Source organism: Pseudophryne corroboree, chromosome 6 (genome assembly GCF_028390025.1).
Source record: "Pseudophryne corroboree isolate aPseCor3 chromosome 6, aPseCor3.hap2, whole genome shotgun sequence".
Classification (NCBI taxonomy): domain Eukaryota; kingdom Metazoa; phylum Chordata; class Amphibia; order Anura; family Myobatrachidae; genus Pseudophryne; species Pseudophryne corroboree.
Genome location: NC_086449.1, coordinates 271,944,177 through 271,961,197, shown reverse-complemented (window position 1 = coordinate 271,961,197; position 17,021 = coordinate 271,944,177). Strand labels below are relative to the sequence as shown.

The 17,021-nt window shown below is 44.1% G+C and overlaps 1 protein-coding gene across 2 annotated transcripts in view; it reads right to left on the bottom strand.

The window, feature by feature from the left end:
• Window positions 1-17,021, bottom strand: part of COPS2 (COP9 signalosome subunit 2) — a 176,038-nt gene that overhangs the window by 108,860 nt on the left and 50,157 nt on the right. The window contains exons 2-4 of one of the 2 annotated variants that reach the window (XM_063926036.1): window positions 14,421-14,545; window positions 11,870-11,947; window positions 4,242-4,367 (exon numbers count right to left, since the gene is read on the bottom strand). In XM_063926036.1, coding sequence (XP_063782106.1) covers window positions 4,242-4,367; window positions 11,870-11,947; window positions 14,421-14,545 — 329 coding nt within the window. The remainder of the gene's footprint in view (window positions 1-4,241; window positions 4,368-11,869; window positions 11,948-14,420; window positions 14,546-17,021) is intronic. The other variant, XM_063926037.1, reaches the window with a different exon arrangement.

Sequence of the window (17,021 nt, the reverse complement as noted above, 5' to 3'; positions counted from 1 at the left end):
CCACATGAGTTTTTCGCAATTTTTTTCTTTTTTTTGAACCTTTTCATACTTAACGATCCACGTGGACTACGATTGGAACGGTAATCTGTGCCGAGCGAAGGAACCATGCCCGAAGCATGGCGAGCGAAGCGAGCCATGCGAGGGGACGCGGTGCACTAATTGGGGTTCCCGGTCACTCTACGAAGAAAACGACACCAAAATAACATTAAAAACTCACGTCGACCTGTCGACCTAAAGACCCTGTCGACCTAGACACCCTGTCGACCTAGCTACTGTCGACCAATAGAGGTCGACCTAGACATTGTCGACCTAGTTACGGTCGACTTTCAATACCACACCCCTGCTACACCCTGTACCAGTTTTACAGCATTTCCTGAGAGTCTGGAGGAGCAGAGTGTGTCTGCCGCTGCAGCTGTAAGCAGAGGAAGGTGCCAAACGCCGCTGGACCCGCTTTGAGGTAGCTCCGTACCCCCCTTCCCCCCATGGCACGGAGCTACAAAGTTTTTTTAGATACTGGCAATGTCTCCTAAACAGCTTAAAACATCACACAAGTGTTAGTTTAAGCCACCGCTAGCCAGTGTACACAGGGGGCTATAGCGGGTCCCCCACCCCAGGAGGGTCCCGTATGTCTCCCCTGTGTGTCAGCCGCACCTTGACCCAGGAGGCCCCTGGTTTATACTCGCCACTATCGTCACCTTCAGGCTATTGTTAGGGGTGTGCGGCGCGCTGCGATTGAGACAGCCAAGGCGCAGTGCCCCCTGTACAACCACCTCTCAGGACGGTGGTCCTGCAGCGGGGAAGTGTCCGACACCTCGCAAGGCCGGTGACCGCCCCCCCCCCCCCCTTTCTCCCACGGTGCAGGTATGCAGTTGCCCAAACAGCATACCGAAAATAATAAAAGTTTTAAGAGAAACTGAAGAAAACCCTCTGGAGCTCCCAGAGTGTGCATCCTCTCCTGAGGGCACTTTTTTTTAAACAGCCTGTGGGAGAAGGCATAAAGGGGAGGAGCCAGCACACCCAGTTGAAGAAATTTAAGTGCACCGGCTCCTTTGGACCTCGTCGATACCCCATCGTACTAGATTTCCCCAAATCATCTATCAGTTACCATGCTTCATAATGGGACAAGGGCGGTAGGCTATATCAAAAGGGGTTCAGTATGATATCCCGGGTGACGGGATGCCGGCTGTCAGGATCCGGACAGTGGCATCCTGCCAGCCGTAATACAGGCAGCGAGTGCAGAGTCTCCCCGCACGGGCTTGCCACGATTCGGGCCCGGTGGCAAGCTGCACTCGCCATGGGTTCTATTCTCCCTCAGGTGGTGGCGTAGACCCACCACCAGAGTGGGAATACCGGACAGCGGTCGGTATTCCAACCACCGGCATTTTACCGGCTGTCGGTATTCCGGTGTCGGAATCCTGAACGCTGGGATCCCGACAGCCGGTATATTGACTACATCACATCTTAATACCAACAAAGAAAAGTTCTGTCCAACCATCCCTCGTGTTGCGCAAAATACTTCACAAGGCTGCCTTACAGCTCCCGTGGCCAAAGAAGGTGATGTCTCCCCAAAACACAACAAGGTAAATTTAAGTAAAAGAAAGTTATGACCACAGGTGCTCCCGGGCGCCTACATCAAATACATCATGTATTATGGTGTCTACAAAACTCCACTGGTGATATGAATGAATAAACATATACAACCCCTTGTCTGATGTAGAGTGTCCACTCTTCAAAGTCCACAACTCCTCCTCACAGCGTGTGTCACACAACACGGCATATGCAACAGAGGGGAGAAGGAAACCACATGTGTCGTACAGTATTATTTAATAACATATACACACATAAAATGGGACAACAAACATAGATGACATAAAAACTGTATCGCAAAAACTCCTTCCAGATGCTGTCGTGGACAGCATAGTTTTTGCGATACAGAGATCGGGGGCCATTCCGGTTCGCGGCCCGGGCGGCTTCTGGACTTTAAAGAACTTATCTGAGAACTTTTTGTGGGTTCTCCAATACCCCGGTAATTGTTTCGCATTATTCCACTGTGGCTCCCACGCATGGGATATTTTACCATTTCAGCTTTTTCCCCTTTTATGTCATCTATGCTTGTTGTCCCATTTTATGTGTGTATAGGTTATTAAATAATACTGTACGACACATGTGGTTTCCTTCTCCCCTCTGTTGCATATGCCGTGTTGTGTGACACACGCTGTGAGGAGGAGTTGTGGACTTTGAAGAGTGGACACTCTACATCAGACAAGGGGTTGTACATGTTTTATTCATTCATATCACCAGTGGAGTTTTGTAGACACCATTATACATGATGTATTTGATGTAGGCGCCCGGGAGCACCTGTGGACATCACATCTTAAGAATGTCTCTTTCACTATTATAGGTACAAGCCATAAAGTTAATATTGGCACTCAGTAAATGTATAGATGAATGTACTTAATAAAAATGTGGTCCCGAGGACAGGTGTGTGACGCCAAAAGTACTTGTCCAGACCAATACACAATGTATTTTGCATTACTAATGACTTTCTAATATGGACTTATGGATTTCTTGAATGGATGCACCAGAGCAAGTTGATTCTATTAAGGGAGTGTCGGCATATTATGGATATATATGTTTCTATATCCAAACTATTGCGAAATGTGTGTTATAATATTTGAATTTTTGAAAACGAAAGTATTCAGGGTAATTTAACCCTGTATTAAAACCATTATCTGATACCTCAATGCTGTTTTTACATTTGCATTTTCTTGGATAATAGAGCTCACTACCGTATACAGCTGTACAAGCATCTGATTTATTTAGTATGATTTACTCATACTTGCACCTACACAGTACTTTTGTTTTCCTACTCTAAAGATTCATTGCTAGTGATTTTTAATGGGATCCACATCCCTTCTTAAGCTGGCTATGCACCTTAACAGGGGGAATTCAATTATACCTTAACATTTTTCGGTCAATAAAAACCTGATTGACAGAAAGACAATTCAATTGAAGCCCGTTTTTTCACTCAGAAATTCACCCGTTTTTGGTTGAAAACACATAGGTCCAGGAACGTGTCCCGGATCCTATGTGTTTTCGCAATCTTGTCTGTGAAAACAGGTTACTTATCTGTGATTTGTTTTCTGGACTTCAGAATGTCCTGAAGAGGAAAAAAAAATCCCAACAAGTGCTGGCATTGGGGTAACTGGATAGCCCCGGGAGATCAATTAGCCATGGTAAGGTACCGTGGAAATTGAATTTCACCCTAAAGCAGCATGCACACAGTGCGATATGAACTATATAGTCCATATCGGTAGAAAACAAAGTACATATCGCACCGTGTGTATACAGCTTGCGATGCCAGTACACAATCCCGCGGGGTCGGTAGAGCAAGAAAAAAGTAGACTGTGCAGGCAGGTCAATTTTGACTAGAAAGTGTACAATCTAGTATAGTCAAAATTGTACATGGCAAAAATTGCACCATGTATATAGTCAATATCGGGTGTTCTGGGCTCCAGGGCGTTCAAGGGAAATCGCAAAGTCAAAATTGGCCTTTAGGCAGATTCGCACATTGTGTAAGACCTTTAAGATTCTCTGTCCTACCTCTCAACCAATTCACTGGTTGGAACGAAAATCTAGTAATGGATGGCAGCAAATGACAACAGACCATTTGCACACAAACACCAGAAAACACACCAAAATGGTTGTTCAAATTAAATGGTTAAATCAAACGAATATAGCCAATTTATCTAAATGTTTTGTCCATTTTCCACTGTAGGTGTCAAATGGTCAATTCTCAATTGGTTGGTTGGACATAAAACTTTAAAAAGTGTATAGCCAGCTTTACATGTCGTTCCAATTACACAATGCCAACCATGATTGCCTCTTATTCTACCTCAGCTGCTTGCTCCTAAAGCTTTGGTAAGTTACACTGCAATCAATTTAAGTTCAACTGAATAAAACACACACACACACACACACACACACACACACACACACACACACACGTTAGCCTTCCCTGCATTCCCTATTACACTGTGTGTTGCAATTTTTGCTTAACACAGAAGCAGCTGTCAAAATGTTCCTTATATGTTAGGTTTAAATTTCTTTCATAACTTACACTGCCATCATTTTCACAACCACTGGCCAGTTTTAAATCCCGGACCTTACAGATTGATAACAGGCTTGATTAAGTCAGCAGGACAGTGCAAACCATGAGCATAGTAAACTAGAAGCCAGACCTGTTTAGAAGTGGAGATGTAGTCAAGGATAGAGTTGATAGATTTCTCTGAGTAGTTTCTGGTGACAGCGCTACGGATGTAGGTTAGCAACTGCTTGTATCTGTTCATCATTTCAGGAAAGTTAGTCTGTGGAAAGATGCATAAGTGTAAAGTTTGTAGTCTCTCTTTACATATATTCTTCATAAGATTCAGGTATTTCCAGACATGAATGTAAAAAAAAAAAAAAGTTTTGGTACAGATAAATCCATTTCTCTGATTCCACTCGGGGACACTGGAGATCTCAGACAGCTGGGATGGGGTGGGTGGGGGGGGGGGGGGGGGGGATGCAGACCGGAGGTAGCACAATATAATAAAAAAAATTATGCACAGCTGGCTCCTTCCCCTTCACGCTCCCTAAATACCTCCAGTTTGAAAAACTGACAGAGAGAAGAGGGAACATGAAAAATCAAAGCCATACGGCAAGGAACCAACTGTACCAACACGTCAAACAAACAACAACTAAAATCTATGAACATAACAATAAAAACCGTTTGAACGAAGTTTAACAAGAATACGCAGGCTGACAGCACCGAGGCGGGCGTCCAGTGTCCCCGAATGGATTCAGAGAAAATCCTCTTTTCTCTTTCTTCCACTAGGGGACACTGGAGATCTCAGAAAGCTGGGAACGTCCCAAAGACACTCCCATGGGCGGGAGTGCTGTCCGAAGCCTGAAGAACCAAATTTCCAAACCTTGCATCTCTAGATGCAAACGTATCAATCTTGTAGAAGCGAGTGAACGTGTGTGCTGATGACCACATTGCAGCTCTGCAAACTTGGGTAGTGGAGGCTCCTCTAGCAGCAGCCCATGAAGCACCCACTGATTTGGTAGTAAGAGCACCTACCCGAAATGGAACTCTCTTACCACTAGAGTGATATGCCTGCTTTATAGTTAATCGTAGCCATCTGGCCAAAGTTTGTTTCGAAGCAGGCCAGCCCTTCCTGGGACCATCATACAAGACAAAGAGTCTGACTTCCTAATAGAATTTGTAGCCTGTACGTATACCCGTAAGGCTCTGACCACATCCAAGGCCAAGTCCCCGTCCACCAATCCCCAGAAGGAGGGCACCACAATCGGTTGGTTTATATGGAAACCAGTTACCACCGTAGGTAAAAACTCTGCTTTTGTACGGAGCTCCGCTCTGTCTTCATGAAAAACTAAGAAAGGACTTCTACATGACAGAGGGCCTACTTCAGAGTTGATCGCAGCAGCAAATTTGTTAGCAGTTGGGCAAAAACATGTGCACTGCAGGGGGACAGATATAACATGTGCAGAGAGAGTCAGATTTGGGTGGGGTGTGTTCAAACCGAAATCTAAATTGCAGTGTAAAAATAAAGCAGCCAGTATTTACCCTGCACAGAAACAAAATAACCCACCCAACTCTAACTCTCTCTGCAAATGTTATATCTGCCCCCCTGAAGTGCACATGGTTTTGCCCAACTGCTAACAAATTTGCTGCTGCGATCAACTCTGAATTACCCCCAGAGTCCCTAACTCTGAGACCCTCCTTGCTGACGCTAAAGCTAGGAGCAGGGCTACAAGTATTTCAAATCTGCCTCTTCCAAAAACTGTCGATCTAAAAAATTCGAACACCAAATTTAGGGGCTGTGGGAGGACAAAAGGTGGTTGTATTCTCAACACGCCCTGCAAAAATGTTTGAACCTCCTGCAAGGACCCCAGATGTTGCTGAAAAAGGATAGAGAGGGCCGAGTCCTGGACATTCAAGGATCCCAACCTCAAACCACCATTCAAACCATTTTGGAGAAACCTCAAAAGTCTAGTACGGCGGCACTCTCTGGGATTCCAACCCTTAGACTGGCACCAGTCCATGTACTTCTACCAGATTCTATAGTAGTGTGCTACAGTGACTGGCTTCCTTGCAGCTAACATGGTAGGAATAGCCGATTTCGGGATACCTACCTCTGTCTCTTAGTATCCTGGTTTCAAGAACTACGCCGTCAAACGTTGACGATTCAGATCTGGGTGAAGGAATGGGCCTTGTGACAACAGATCCTCCCTCTGTGGAAGTGTCCAATGATCTTCCGCCAGGAGTCCCCTCAGATCAAAGTACCAACTCCTGCGAGGCCAATCTGGAGCTATTAAAATCACCCATGCTCTTTCCCGTTTGACCTTTTCTAACACTCTTGGTAAAAGGTGAAACGGCGGGGAGATGTACACTAGTTCGTACGCCCAGGAAATCGCCAGCGCGTCCACCGCCTCTGCTGCTGGATCCCGCTTCCTGGCCACATATCTTGGCAGCTAATGGTTGTTCCGAGAGGCCATTAGATCGATCTGCGGTAGACCCCACCATCGTACTACTGCCTCAAATACCTGGGGGTGTAAACACCACTCCCCAGGATGCATATCCTGATGATTGGGGTAGTCTTGCTTCCCACTTTTCCACTCCTGGAATGGAGACTGCCAACAGGATTATGTTGCGCTTTTCTGTCAGACAGAATCTTTGTGGCCTCTTTTAAAGTCATGCGGCTTCTTGTTGCTCCCTGACGGTTTATGTATGCTGTCGCCGTCACATTGTCCGACTACACGCGCACGTACTGAGTTCATACTAGGTCCTCCGCCAGAAGAAGTGCATTGTAAATGGCTCTTAGCTCCAGCACAGTTATTGGGAGATTGGTCTCGTGTTGACCATCTTCCCTGAAACTGTTGGCTGTCCATTACTGCTCCCCATCCTCTAAGGCTGGCATCTGTTGTCAAAATTTCCAATCCCAGATTTTAAACCTCTTTGCCGCTGCTAGGTTCCTGTGGACCGTCCACCAAATTAACGAGGTCCTGGCCTGGCTCGACAAGTGAATCCTTTGGTGAAGAAGTAAATGCATGCCTGCCCCCCGAGCAATCTTATTCAGCTGAAAGGGTCTAGAATGTAGTCTGCTGTATTGGATTGCTTCGAAGGATGCCACCATCTTTCATAGAAGCCATACACAAAGATGCAGAGACACCGTCTGGTTCTGAAGAACCTGACGTACCACTTCCTTGATGTCTCGAATATTGTCTTCTGGGAGAAACACCTTCAGCTGTATCCTATCTAAAATGAGACCTAGGAATTTAATCCCCTGCGTCGGTTGCAGATTGGATTTCTTGAAATTTATGTTGAATCAGAAACCGATGACTGATCTGAGCATCCCGGATCAACTGGTCCTGAGAGGGAGCCTTGATAAGAAGGTCGTCCAGATACGGTATTATCGTGATCCCTAATGATCTCAATTTCGCTACCATGACTGCCATTATCTTTGTGAAGATCCTCGGGGCTGAAGATAGGCTGAACGGCAGAGCTCTGAACTGGTAATGAGTCTTGCCCACTGCAAACCGTAAATAGGCTTGGTGCGGGGTTCATATTGGGACATGGTGGTATGCATCCTTTATGTCCATCGACACCATCAACTCCCGTTGCTCCAGTCTGGCAATAGCGGACTATGGATTCCATCTTGAATCTATAAATCGTCAAAAATTGATTTAACACTTTTAAATTGAGGATTGGCCTTACAGACCCATCCGGTTTTGGCACTACAAAAAGATTTGAATAAAACCCATTCCTCTTTGAGAAGTCGGGACAGGCATAATTACTTCCGTCTGAAGTAACTTTCGAATAGCCGTGTCTAATGTTTTTGCCTTTTGAGGGCACAGAGGAAGGCATGTCGTAAAGAACAGACTGTGAGGTCGGTTCAGAATTCTATTTTGTAACCCTTGGTAATATTGTTGATCCAGATTTCTGGTGAGGTTTTGGCCCAGGTGTCCTGAAACCTTTCCAACCGTGCACCCACCATAGGAGACCCAAGGTCTTGTCAGCAGGCTTAGGGTCCTGTTTTCAGGTTGTGGACTGGGAACGGCCTCTACCTCCGTTTCCATGAGCTTGATTTGCAAAACCTCTTCCTCTAGTTCAAAAGGATTGAGATCTAAATTAATTGAACACCGGACCCGAGTAAGTTCTTTTGACCGGTGGCGTAGTGCTAGGATATGTGGTAGACAGAAAAATAGATTTTCCTGCTGTTGCTTGCGAAATCCACTTGTCCAGTTCTGGATTCTGGACCAAATAAAGTCTCCCCTACAAAGGGGATCGCCTCCACTACCTTCTTGGAATCAGAATACACTTGCCAGTCCCTGAGCCACAGAATCCTTCTGGCCAATATAGCCGAAGCCGAGATGTGTTATGCTATCCTGTTAGCAACCTTAGTAGCTTGGCAAATGTATGTGGCCAACTCCCGGATATGCTCCGCTAGTCGAACTATTTCTTCCTGGCTGTTCTCTTCCGCCACTGCCTGAACAATTTGACCAGCCCATGCTACAATGGCCTTATTTACCCAAGCACTGGTAATCGTAGGTCTTTGTGAAGCTCCTGCAGCCACAAAAATAGATTTTAGTGCTGAATCCAGCTTACGATCTGACACATCCTTTAGTGTTGTCCCGTTTGGTATAGGTAAGATTGTCTTCTTCGACAGTCTAGCCAGGGAGGTATTCACTATCGGCGGGACCTCCCACTTAGACATGACCCCTTTGGGCAGTGGGTAATTAGTCGCAAACTTTTTGGAAACGTCTATCTGGCTGCTTCCATGCCTCCCCCATCTGATCCTGGAGAGTCTGAGGAATTGGAAATACTGCTGTTTGCGCTTTCTGAGACTCAAATAAATCAAAGACCTCAGGTTTCTTAACCTCCTCTTCTTTGAAGTTAAGGACCTGTTTTACCTCTTTAATAAGGGATCCTAGTCCCTTGACCACAGTATCCTCCTCCTGAGGACCGACATCGGATAACGCTTCCCCCGACTCCCCCTCATCATCTATGAGACCCTCCTCCACTTCCTGCAAGAGAGGGAGGGGTCTCTTTACAGCTTTGCGCACATTTCTTTCTACCTATGCAGATGGATTAACTAATTAGGAATTCCTCCGTGGTTTCGGAAAAACCCGCAGTCCATTTTAAATGTTGCTTGCAGGATTCAGCCATCGCCTTTGAAATACATGCCAGGGCACTTTCCCATGACCCGGACAAACCACTGCTCCCAGGCTGAGCGTCCACTCCCAAACATGTGTCGCACACCCCGGAGCTGCCAACATTAGGGCTCTTTTTTCACATTTTGAGCATACATAACAATATTTGTGGTCTTGGTTGGTGCTTTAGACATGTTAAAAACTTACACATACACCAAGCAGCAGTACTTTCACCCTATTAGAATAGGAAGAGAAAGACTGTAGGGATGTAGGGAGCAATGAGAAATTGTGAGTTACACAGCTGGAATTATATTACAGATTAAGGAATACATTTGTTCTTTTAACCAGCCTGACTTTTACAACCCCCACACCAACAACTGTTGAAACAGCATGAGTTGTGGAAAGTCTGTTGCTCCTCTTCCTCAGGACCTGTCAGCAGAGTCCCCTTTGAAGAAAAACATAAAAACTCTTAATTACTTTATTTTAGAAAGATCTTTTGTAAAGAGCCTTGTAAAGTTTACTAATCACAAAGCCAGTACCATTAACTGTAACTAAGCCTCTGTTTCTGTTTAGGCTGTAATTCCCCACAGAGGGGCCTGTCCACTGTAAAAGCACGCCTATCCAAAAAAAACAAAATGTCTGCCACTGAAATTTTTATGTCACATTGCAGCGGTAATCCCAGTACCACTACCTATAAGCCTCCAACAATAAGCTGTCCGCTGAGAGAAGGACTCCCTCTTGCCCTAAGTTTACCTCAGCGGCTCCCACTTACAGCCGCGCGTCTATCCCCCAGCGCGCCTGCCCGTGTCCACGTTTCATCACTGGCGACCGCCGCTGTGGAGCCCTCCGTCTGGCTGCCTGTATGGCTCTGCAGCCAGATAGCCCCTGAGCTCCGCTCCTCCCCGTCTGTGACTAATTACCGTTGACCGTGGGGAGGATAACACCTGCACTGCTAAATATCTGTGAGGGTTGTTACTAATCACTATTCCTGATGCTCTTTACCTCAGATCCTCCGTGTGAGATGCAGATCCCTTCCACAGGGATCTGTTTCTCACAGAAACTGTTGGAAACGGCTTTGGGAGCCTTCACCCTCCTTTCTGCTAGGTTGGATTGTCCCACAGCAATCATTTTATAGAAAAAAATCTTGTTATGGAGTAAGAGCTCCTGTTCTGTGCTGCTGCCTCCAGCACGGTTTTTCAAAACTGGAGGGATTAGGAGGCGTGAAGGGGGAGGAGCCAGCGGTGCATATTTTTTTTTATTATATTGTGCTACCTCCGGTCTGCATCCTTCTCACCTTCCCCCAGCTGTCTGAGATCTCCAGTGTCCCCTAGTGGATGAAATAGAAAAAACAACAACTGTGTAAATATGTATTTAGGGCGGAATTCAATCATTTTTTCCAAGCGCGATGATTAATGGGCACACATTGTTACAATTAAATTATTTTGGGTGCCCTTTAATTATAGCACCCAATTAGTTAGGGTTTAGCTGCATAATGGGTGTGGGTCGTTGGGTCGACAGTAACTAGGTCGACCACTATTGGGCGACAGTAAGTCGACACCTGAAATCGGTCGAAACAGTCATTAGGTCGACATGGAAAAGGTCGACATGACAAAAAGTCAACATGAGTTTTTTTTTTACTTTGTCGTTTTCTTTGTAAAGTGACCAGGAACCCCAATTAGTGCACCATGTCCCCTCGCATGGCTAGCTTCGCTCGCCATGCTTAGGGCAAGGTGCTTTACTCTGCTACCGCTGCGCTCGTACAGATTACTATTCCCAATTGTAGTCCACGTGGATCGTAAAGTATGAAAAAGTAAAAAAAAAATTTTAAAAAGAGGAAAAACTCATTTTGAGCTTTTCATGTGTCGGTCTTTGCCAAGTCGAGTTAGTGACCATGTCGGCCAATAGTGATTGACCTAATGAGTGTCGACCTAAAGACCGGATACCCTGCGTAATATGGCTAGACTAATGGACGCAAATGGAAAAGTGCTGTTTGGGCATCCAAACAGCTGACTTTTTGAACATTTCTGCTTGCCACCTACTGGAAAGCATTTTCCTCAGCACAAGTAGCACTCTAACCAGAATCCATATTGTTAGGTCTCTTTTTTTTATTATTTAAAGATACAGAATTCTCCCAGGGCCAAACACTTAATATTTGGGATTTATCCTTTGCAATAATATGATGCAGTGTAGCAGAGACCGCGTGATTCCACATTAGGTTAATGTGGATCGGCAGAATTTTGCAGGATTGGAGCAGCAGCAATAGGTTTGATGGAATCCAGTCCGTTTTTAGCCGAGTCTGTTAGTCACAGCTGGGCTAATCCCTACAACTTGTCTGCTACCTTTAAAAAGGTGTTTGCTCAGTAGGTCATTGCTACTGATACAAGCAAGTGGCCAGGCGTTAGGTTGGGGGTCTGGGGTTACGTTGGGAGCCATTTGGAATCTGCACCAAACACTCTCAGCAACTTCAGAAGCTGGAAGAAACCATTTAGTATTGCAGCATTTACCACTAAGGAAATGTGTAAACTCCACAGTTTAGTAAATCAATGACTGATATACAATAAATTGGTATGCAATAGTTGGTCACCATAATGTAATATAAAACAGCAGCATACAACAGCTTAATGCAAAATCAAATTGTGATTCTTTTTCTTACTAATTTGAAGTTTATTTTGATCATTTGTTTCAATGCTTTGAATCCCCATTCTCCCTTTTCTCCTTCAAGTTCCAAAACCTGAAACAAAGAAATAAAATTAAAGTCCATGTAATTTATACAGTGCTAGCTATGTCAACTAAATAATGCAATGGAAATACAAGTTGGCCAGACATGATACACTGTAAGCCAATTTGGTTTTCAACCAAATGGCCTCACACTCCACTGTATCCACACTGGATATGATCTGTTGACATATATGAGACTATGGGGTATATTCAATTGAGGTCGAAAATTGCCGTCTGTCGAAAAGACGGCAGTTTTCGACTTTTTAAGGTCGAATCCTGATTCGACCTATTCAATATATCCCTAAATTTTTCGACAAGTCGATAAATTCGACTTGTCGAAAAGCACGTGGATCGGCGGAATAGCTGCCGATCCACGTGCTTGTGTCAAAAAAAACGGGGCCAAAACCCTTTTCGACCATCTCAGTCCGACATCAATCACTGCTTTACACACAGGAACTAGTCCTGTGCTGTATCTGTGATGTACCACTAATGGCCTAAATCAAAGATACAGTTCCGTTTTGGCTCTACTATGGGATATCATGTTCCTTAAATGTACCACTGAGGGATACAGCTGTTCCTGATGTGTATTCTATGCTATGTGGGCGGGTGTACTATGATATACCGGTGCTCGGGATACCGGCACCGGGATCCCGAGTAAATACACTCCATAGGGATTATTCTCTGCAGACAAAACAAATAGCAGGACAGAGAAGTGAACTAAACTGTACTGCAAATTTAGCAGAGTAACGAATGCCTAACTGATGCTTTTTAGCTTCTAACTTGTAATAGACAAAGACGTTGGGCAGCGTGGTGGCAAAAAGGCCTCACAGCAATGGGGTCTCGGATTTTGATTCTAATCAGAGTTTGTATGTTCTCCCCATGTTTGTTTTGGTTTTCTCCAACAATAAAAAACATACTGGTAGTTTAATTGGTTTGAGGTAACAATAATGAATTCTACTATGTATGCGTGTCCATGTGATGGGGAATATGGATTGTAAATTCCATGGGGCAGGGCTTATGAAAAAGACTAAATATGCGCTGTAAAGTGCTGCATAATATGTGTGTGCTATATACATAACTATTAAAAATAGTTTCACAAGTCTATCATGAGAAATGCATACTTTTAAAGTATTAAAATGCATCCAAGTCACTAATTTCCTCTTTAGTGACAACATTACGGATGGTGTAATGTTTAGCATTGCTGCCTCACAGCACTAAGGTCACGGATTTGATTCTCACCATGACCCTAACAGTGTGGAGTTTGTATATTCTCACCGTGCTTGTGTGGGTTTCCTCCCACCATCCCAAAACATACTAAATTAACCCTAGTGTGTAGTTGTGTGCGTGTACAGGGCAGACTAGATGGGCCATGTGGTTCTTATCGGCCATCAAATTCTAGGTTTCTATCATAGGGAAATGTTATTAATGGTTATGCTGCTTTCTTGTGGAAATAAGGCCACCATTGACTTGTTCAATACAATACAACATGGCAGCTAAGAACTATAAGTCAGCTGATCTTCCTCTCTGCTGTGGCAGACTCTGTCCCTGTCAAAGAAGAAAATGGAAAACCAACACTATTAAGGTACATTTTTCAGAAAGACTGTATGAAAAGTGGAAAATAATTATGTTTTATTTTTAAGATTTTGCAGCGCTGTTCAGGGAAAATACAAGTAACAGAGAAACTGACATAACAATGGTAGTGTAACTGTATGCCGACATATCTGTGGAACAATAGAGTTTAAAAAACAACAAGCTAGGTAAGACAAGGACAGAGGCGAAGGTTGGACAACTCCCTGTATTGTGATGGCAAGTGTATGAGAGTCAGAGGGAGAGGAATGTAGTTCAGCACTCAGTGGTGGAATTCAATGCTTTTCACGGGGAGGTAGCTCCCTGGTTAAATGCCTGTAGCTATTCAACTGACTGTATCGGGTCTGACACTTAAGTTGGGAGATGCAGTTTGCCGCCACTAATAACTGGGGCTTATTTGCAGTAAACTGCATTTTCCGAATTAAGTGCAGATGCGAATCCGTTAACTCCATGTATTAACACTGCTACTAGCACCAAGGTAGCAGTTAGCATGGATTTCTGCTCGCGTCTTAGGAGGGTGCAAGCAGAAATCCACTTGTTGGTGGTTTACCACACAAACATTTGAGTAGCTCCAGGCTCTTTACCTGGGAGCTACATCCCAGCAAAGATAATTGAACACCCCCCCAATGAGTTTGTACCCAGTGAAGAAAGAGAACTCTGTCAAAGTAGCTGAAAGGAACTGGGAGACAGGAGCACAGAGCACTGTAAGCAAGGATAGTGCTAGGAATGAACATGAGGAAGGGGGCCATGCCTAGGAGAGTTTTCATGCAAGACTTTAAAATGTTTTGTTTCATGCATAAGGTTGCAAATAAATTAGTCAAAACCATCCTCAGATAAGATTAAACAAAACAATCAAAATAAGAGCAGACTACCATAAATAGGCAACATGTACTACATACCTTCTGGAAGCTGCTGAGAGCTGCTTTGGGATCATCTTCCTTTAAAGCTTTTGAATTGTAATACTGATTTTCCAAATCAACATTGGGCTCAGAATTACTGTCTTCCGAGTATTCCTGTGCATACAAGAGTATAAACAGGCGATAGCTTGGCATTAATTTTAAGGCAAAATATGCTTATATTAAGACATGAAAGTTTCCATCATACAACTACAGATATGCTCTTCCAACTGCTCTTATGTGACACTACAGTAACACTACTAAATGTACCATGCATGGAAAAAAAAATAATATGAAAAAGCCACAAGACTAGTGATATGTGAGCTACATAACCAAAGTTTATAATAAAGCAGTGCAGTGTTTAAAACTGCATTTTCATTATAAGCTATCTACACGGAGTTGCCAAAAGTCATGGGATAAGTGCCTAGTATAGTGTAGGACCGTGCTGAAGTGCAGCTATTCAACGTGCTATTGCATCCACAAATAGACGTAAAGATATGTTGACCCATGCCATCTGGATAGCTTCCCACAGCTCACTAATATCTGTAGGTGCAGGATCTTGGGTGTTAATGGACCTCTCCAACACGTCCCATAAATGCTCCACTGGGTTCATGTCGAGCAAACGTGGTGACTATACCATTCGTCGGAACTCTCCAGTATTCTCATCAATCCAATTCTGGACAACTTGGGACCTTCTGGAATATGAAGGCCTGCAAATGGTCACCAAACACTGCAATGTAGCAGTTACCGGTTAATGACTTACTTAGGCAGGCCATGCCACATGAACACAACCCACACCATTATGGAACCTCCGCCAGCCTGCACTTGTTGACAACCATGGTACTGGTTTCATGGGGTCCATGTCACATCCAAACCCTACTATAAGCCCGAAACAACTTAAACAGTGACTTATCGGACCACACCACATGTTGCCAGTCCCACAGGGTCCAATTAGCGATGTCCAGGTGTGATGCTGGGGTAAATTTACTAAGATGGGAGTTCTATTTAAGATGGAATGTTGACCATAGCAACCAATCAGATTCCAGGTATTCTATTCTAGAAGGTGCTAGGTAAATGACAAGTAAAATCTGATTGGTTGCTTTGGGCAACATCCCATCTTAAATAGAACTCCCATCTTAGTAAATTTATCCACACTGTGTCTGGGGTCATAGTTTTAACAGGGGCACTTTGGGTGGTCTTCTGCTCCCATATTCCATGGAAGCTAAAGAATGATGCACTGACCTGCTGGATATGCATCTGGTACCTCCTGCACGGAACGTGATTTGAGCCCGTGTCGCTCGTCTGTTACTACAGACAATTCTGACCAGATGCCGCTGGTCACAAGCATTAAGCACCACAGTGGGTAGGAATACCTTCCATGAGCTATTCCCAGTACACACTTGACACCATAGATTGAGGAATGCTGAAATGTCTGCAACAACTTTGGAAATGGAATGTCCCATCAGTTGGGCACCACAATCGTGCTACGTTCGGACTCCGATAATTCATGACACCTTGCCATGAGCAGCCTAGCCTGTTCAAAATGACTTGCAATATGTCGGATTACAACTGATGCAGGTCTGGACATTTTCAAGAAGTCAGGGTACAGTGGCGCAACCCACCGTTACCTTTACATACTGCTATACCATGACTTTTGGCACTTCAGTGTATATTTGAAAGTGTGCCATTAGCTTTAATCTGTCCCCTGCCATTTCTTATGTGTAAAAAATAAATGTAATCAATGTGGTTTAGAAAACAAAGGTAGTGTCACAGTCTGCCAACACTGTATATGAAGAAATACCATTTTGATTTTGTTCAAAGGCGTAAAAGACATTTGCACAGGAACAAATCTCGTCTTGTAAACAGCATTTTTCTTTATTTGCCTTTCATTTTTGGATCTGCCCAATTTGGCTACACGTTTTGGGCAAAATATACAGATTCAGTAATTTGATGATTACGCCAAATGAGCAGATCACATGGGGCACAAACAGCGCAGAGGGGTAATAGCCATTCTGAGGCAACATTTATCAGCCAAATGACAAGCAGAGATCTCACTTGTTTCCACCATTACACAAACTTTGCGAATTATAAAAATCAGAAAAAGTTAAGCAAAGACAAGACATGTGGTTACCTACAGGTGTTAAGCAATTGCTAGTTACACCAAGTAGAACCAGCACTTGTACCTCTGGTGATAAGGGTTGCCAGCGGAAAACACAAGAACAGTCAGCATCCAAAGGATGCTGCCATGTCACTGTTCCCGTCTGCAGGTACAAGTTTACATACTGGTAAAATACCTTCAAAGAGTGTCAAGACTGGCATGGTACAGCTTTTATTTTTCCCATAAGGAGACATTTTTTTTTTTTTTTGATCGTTTGAGTGACGGGCGCAGACTTAAATAATAGTTTTGCTTTGATGGAGATGGATGGATGAATGCCTCCACAATAAGTTTATTTGCAAATGGCAAATACTGGTGGAGAGTACAGACAGGTGTAATGGTTATTGTGGTTGCTACATACCAGTGCCTAAAGCAGAGTACGAATGTGGATAAGATCTACACTAAAAAGGTCTACCAATAATGGTAGATATGTATTATGTCCACAGGCT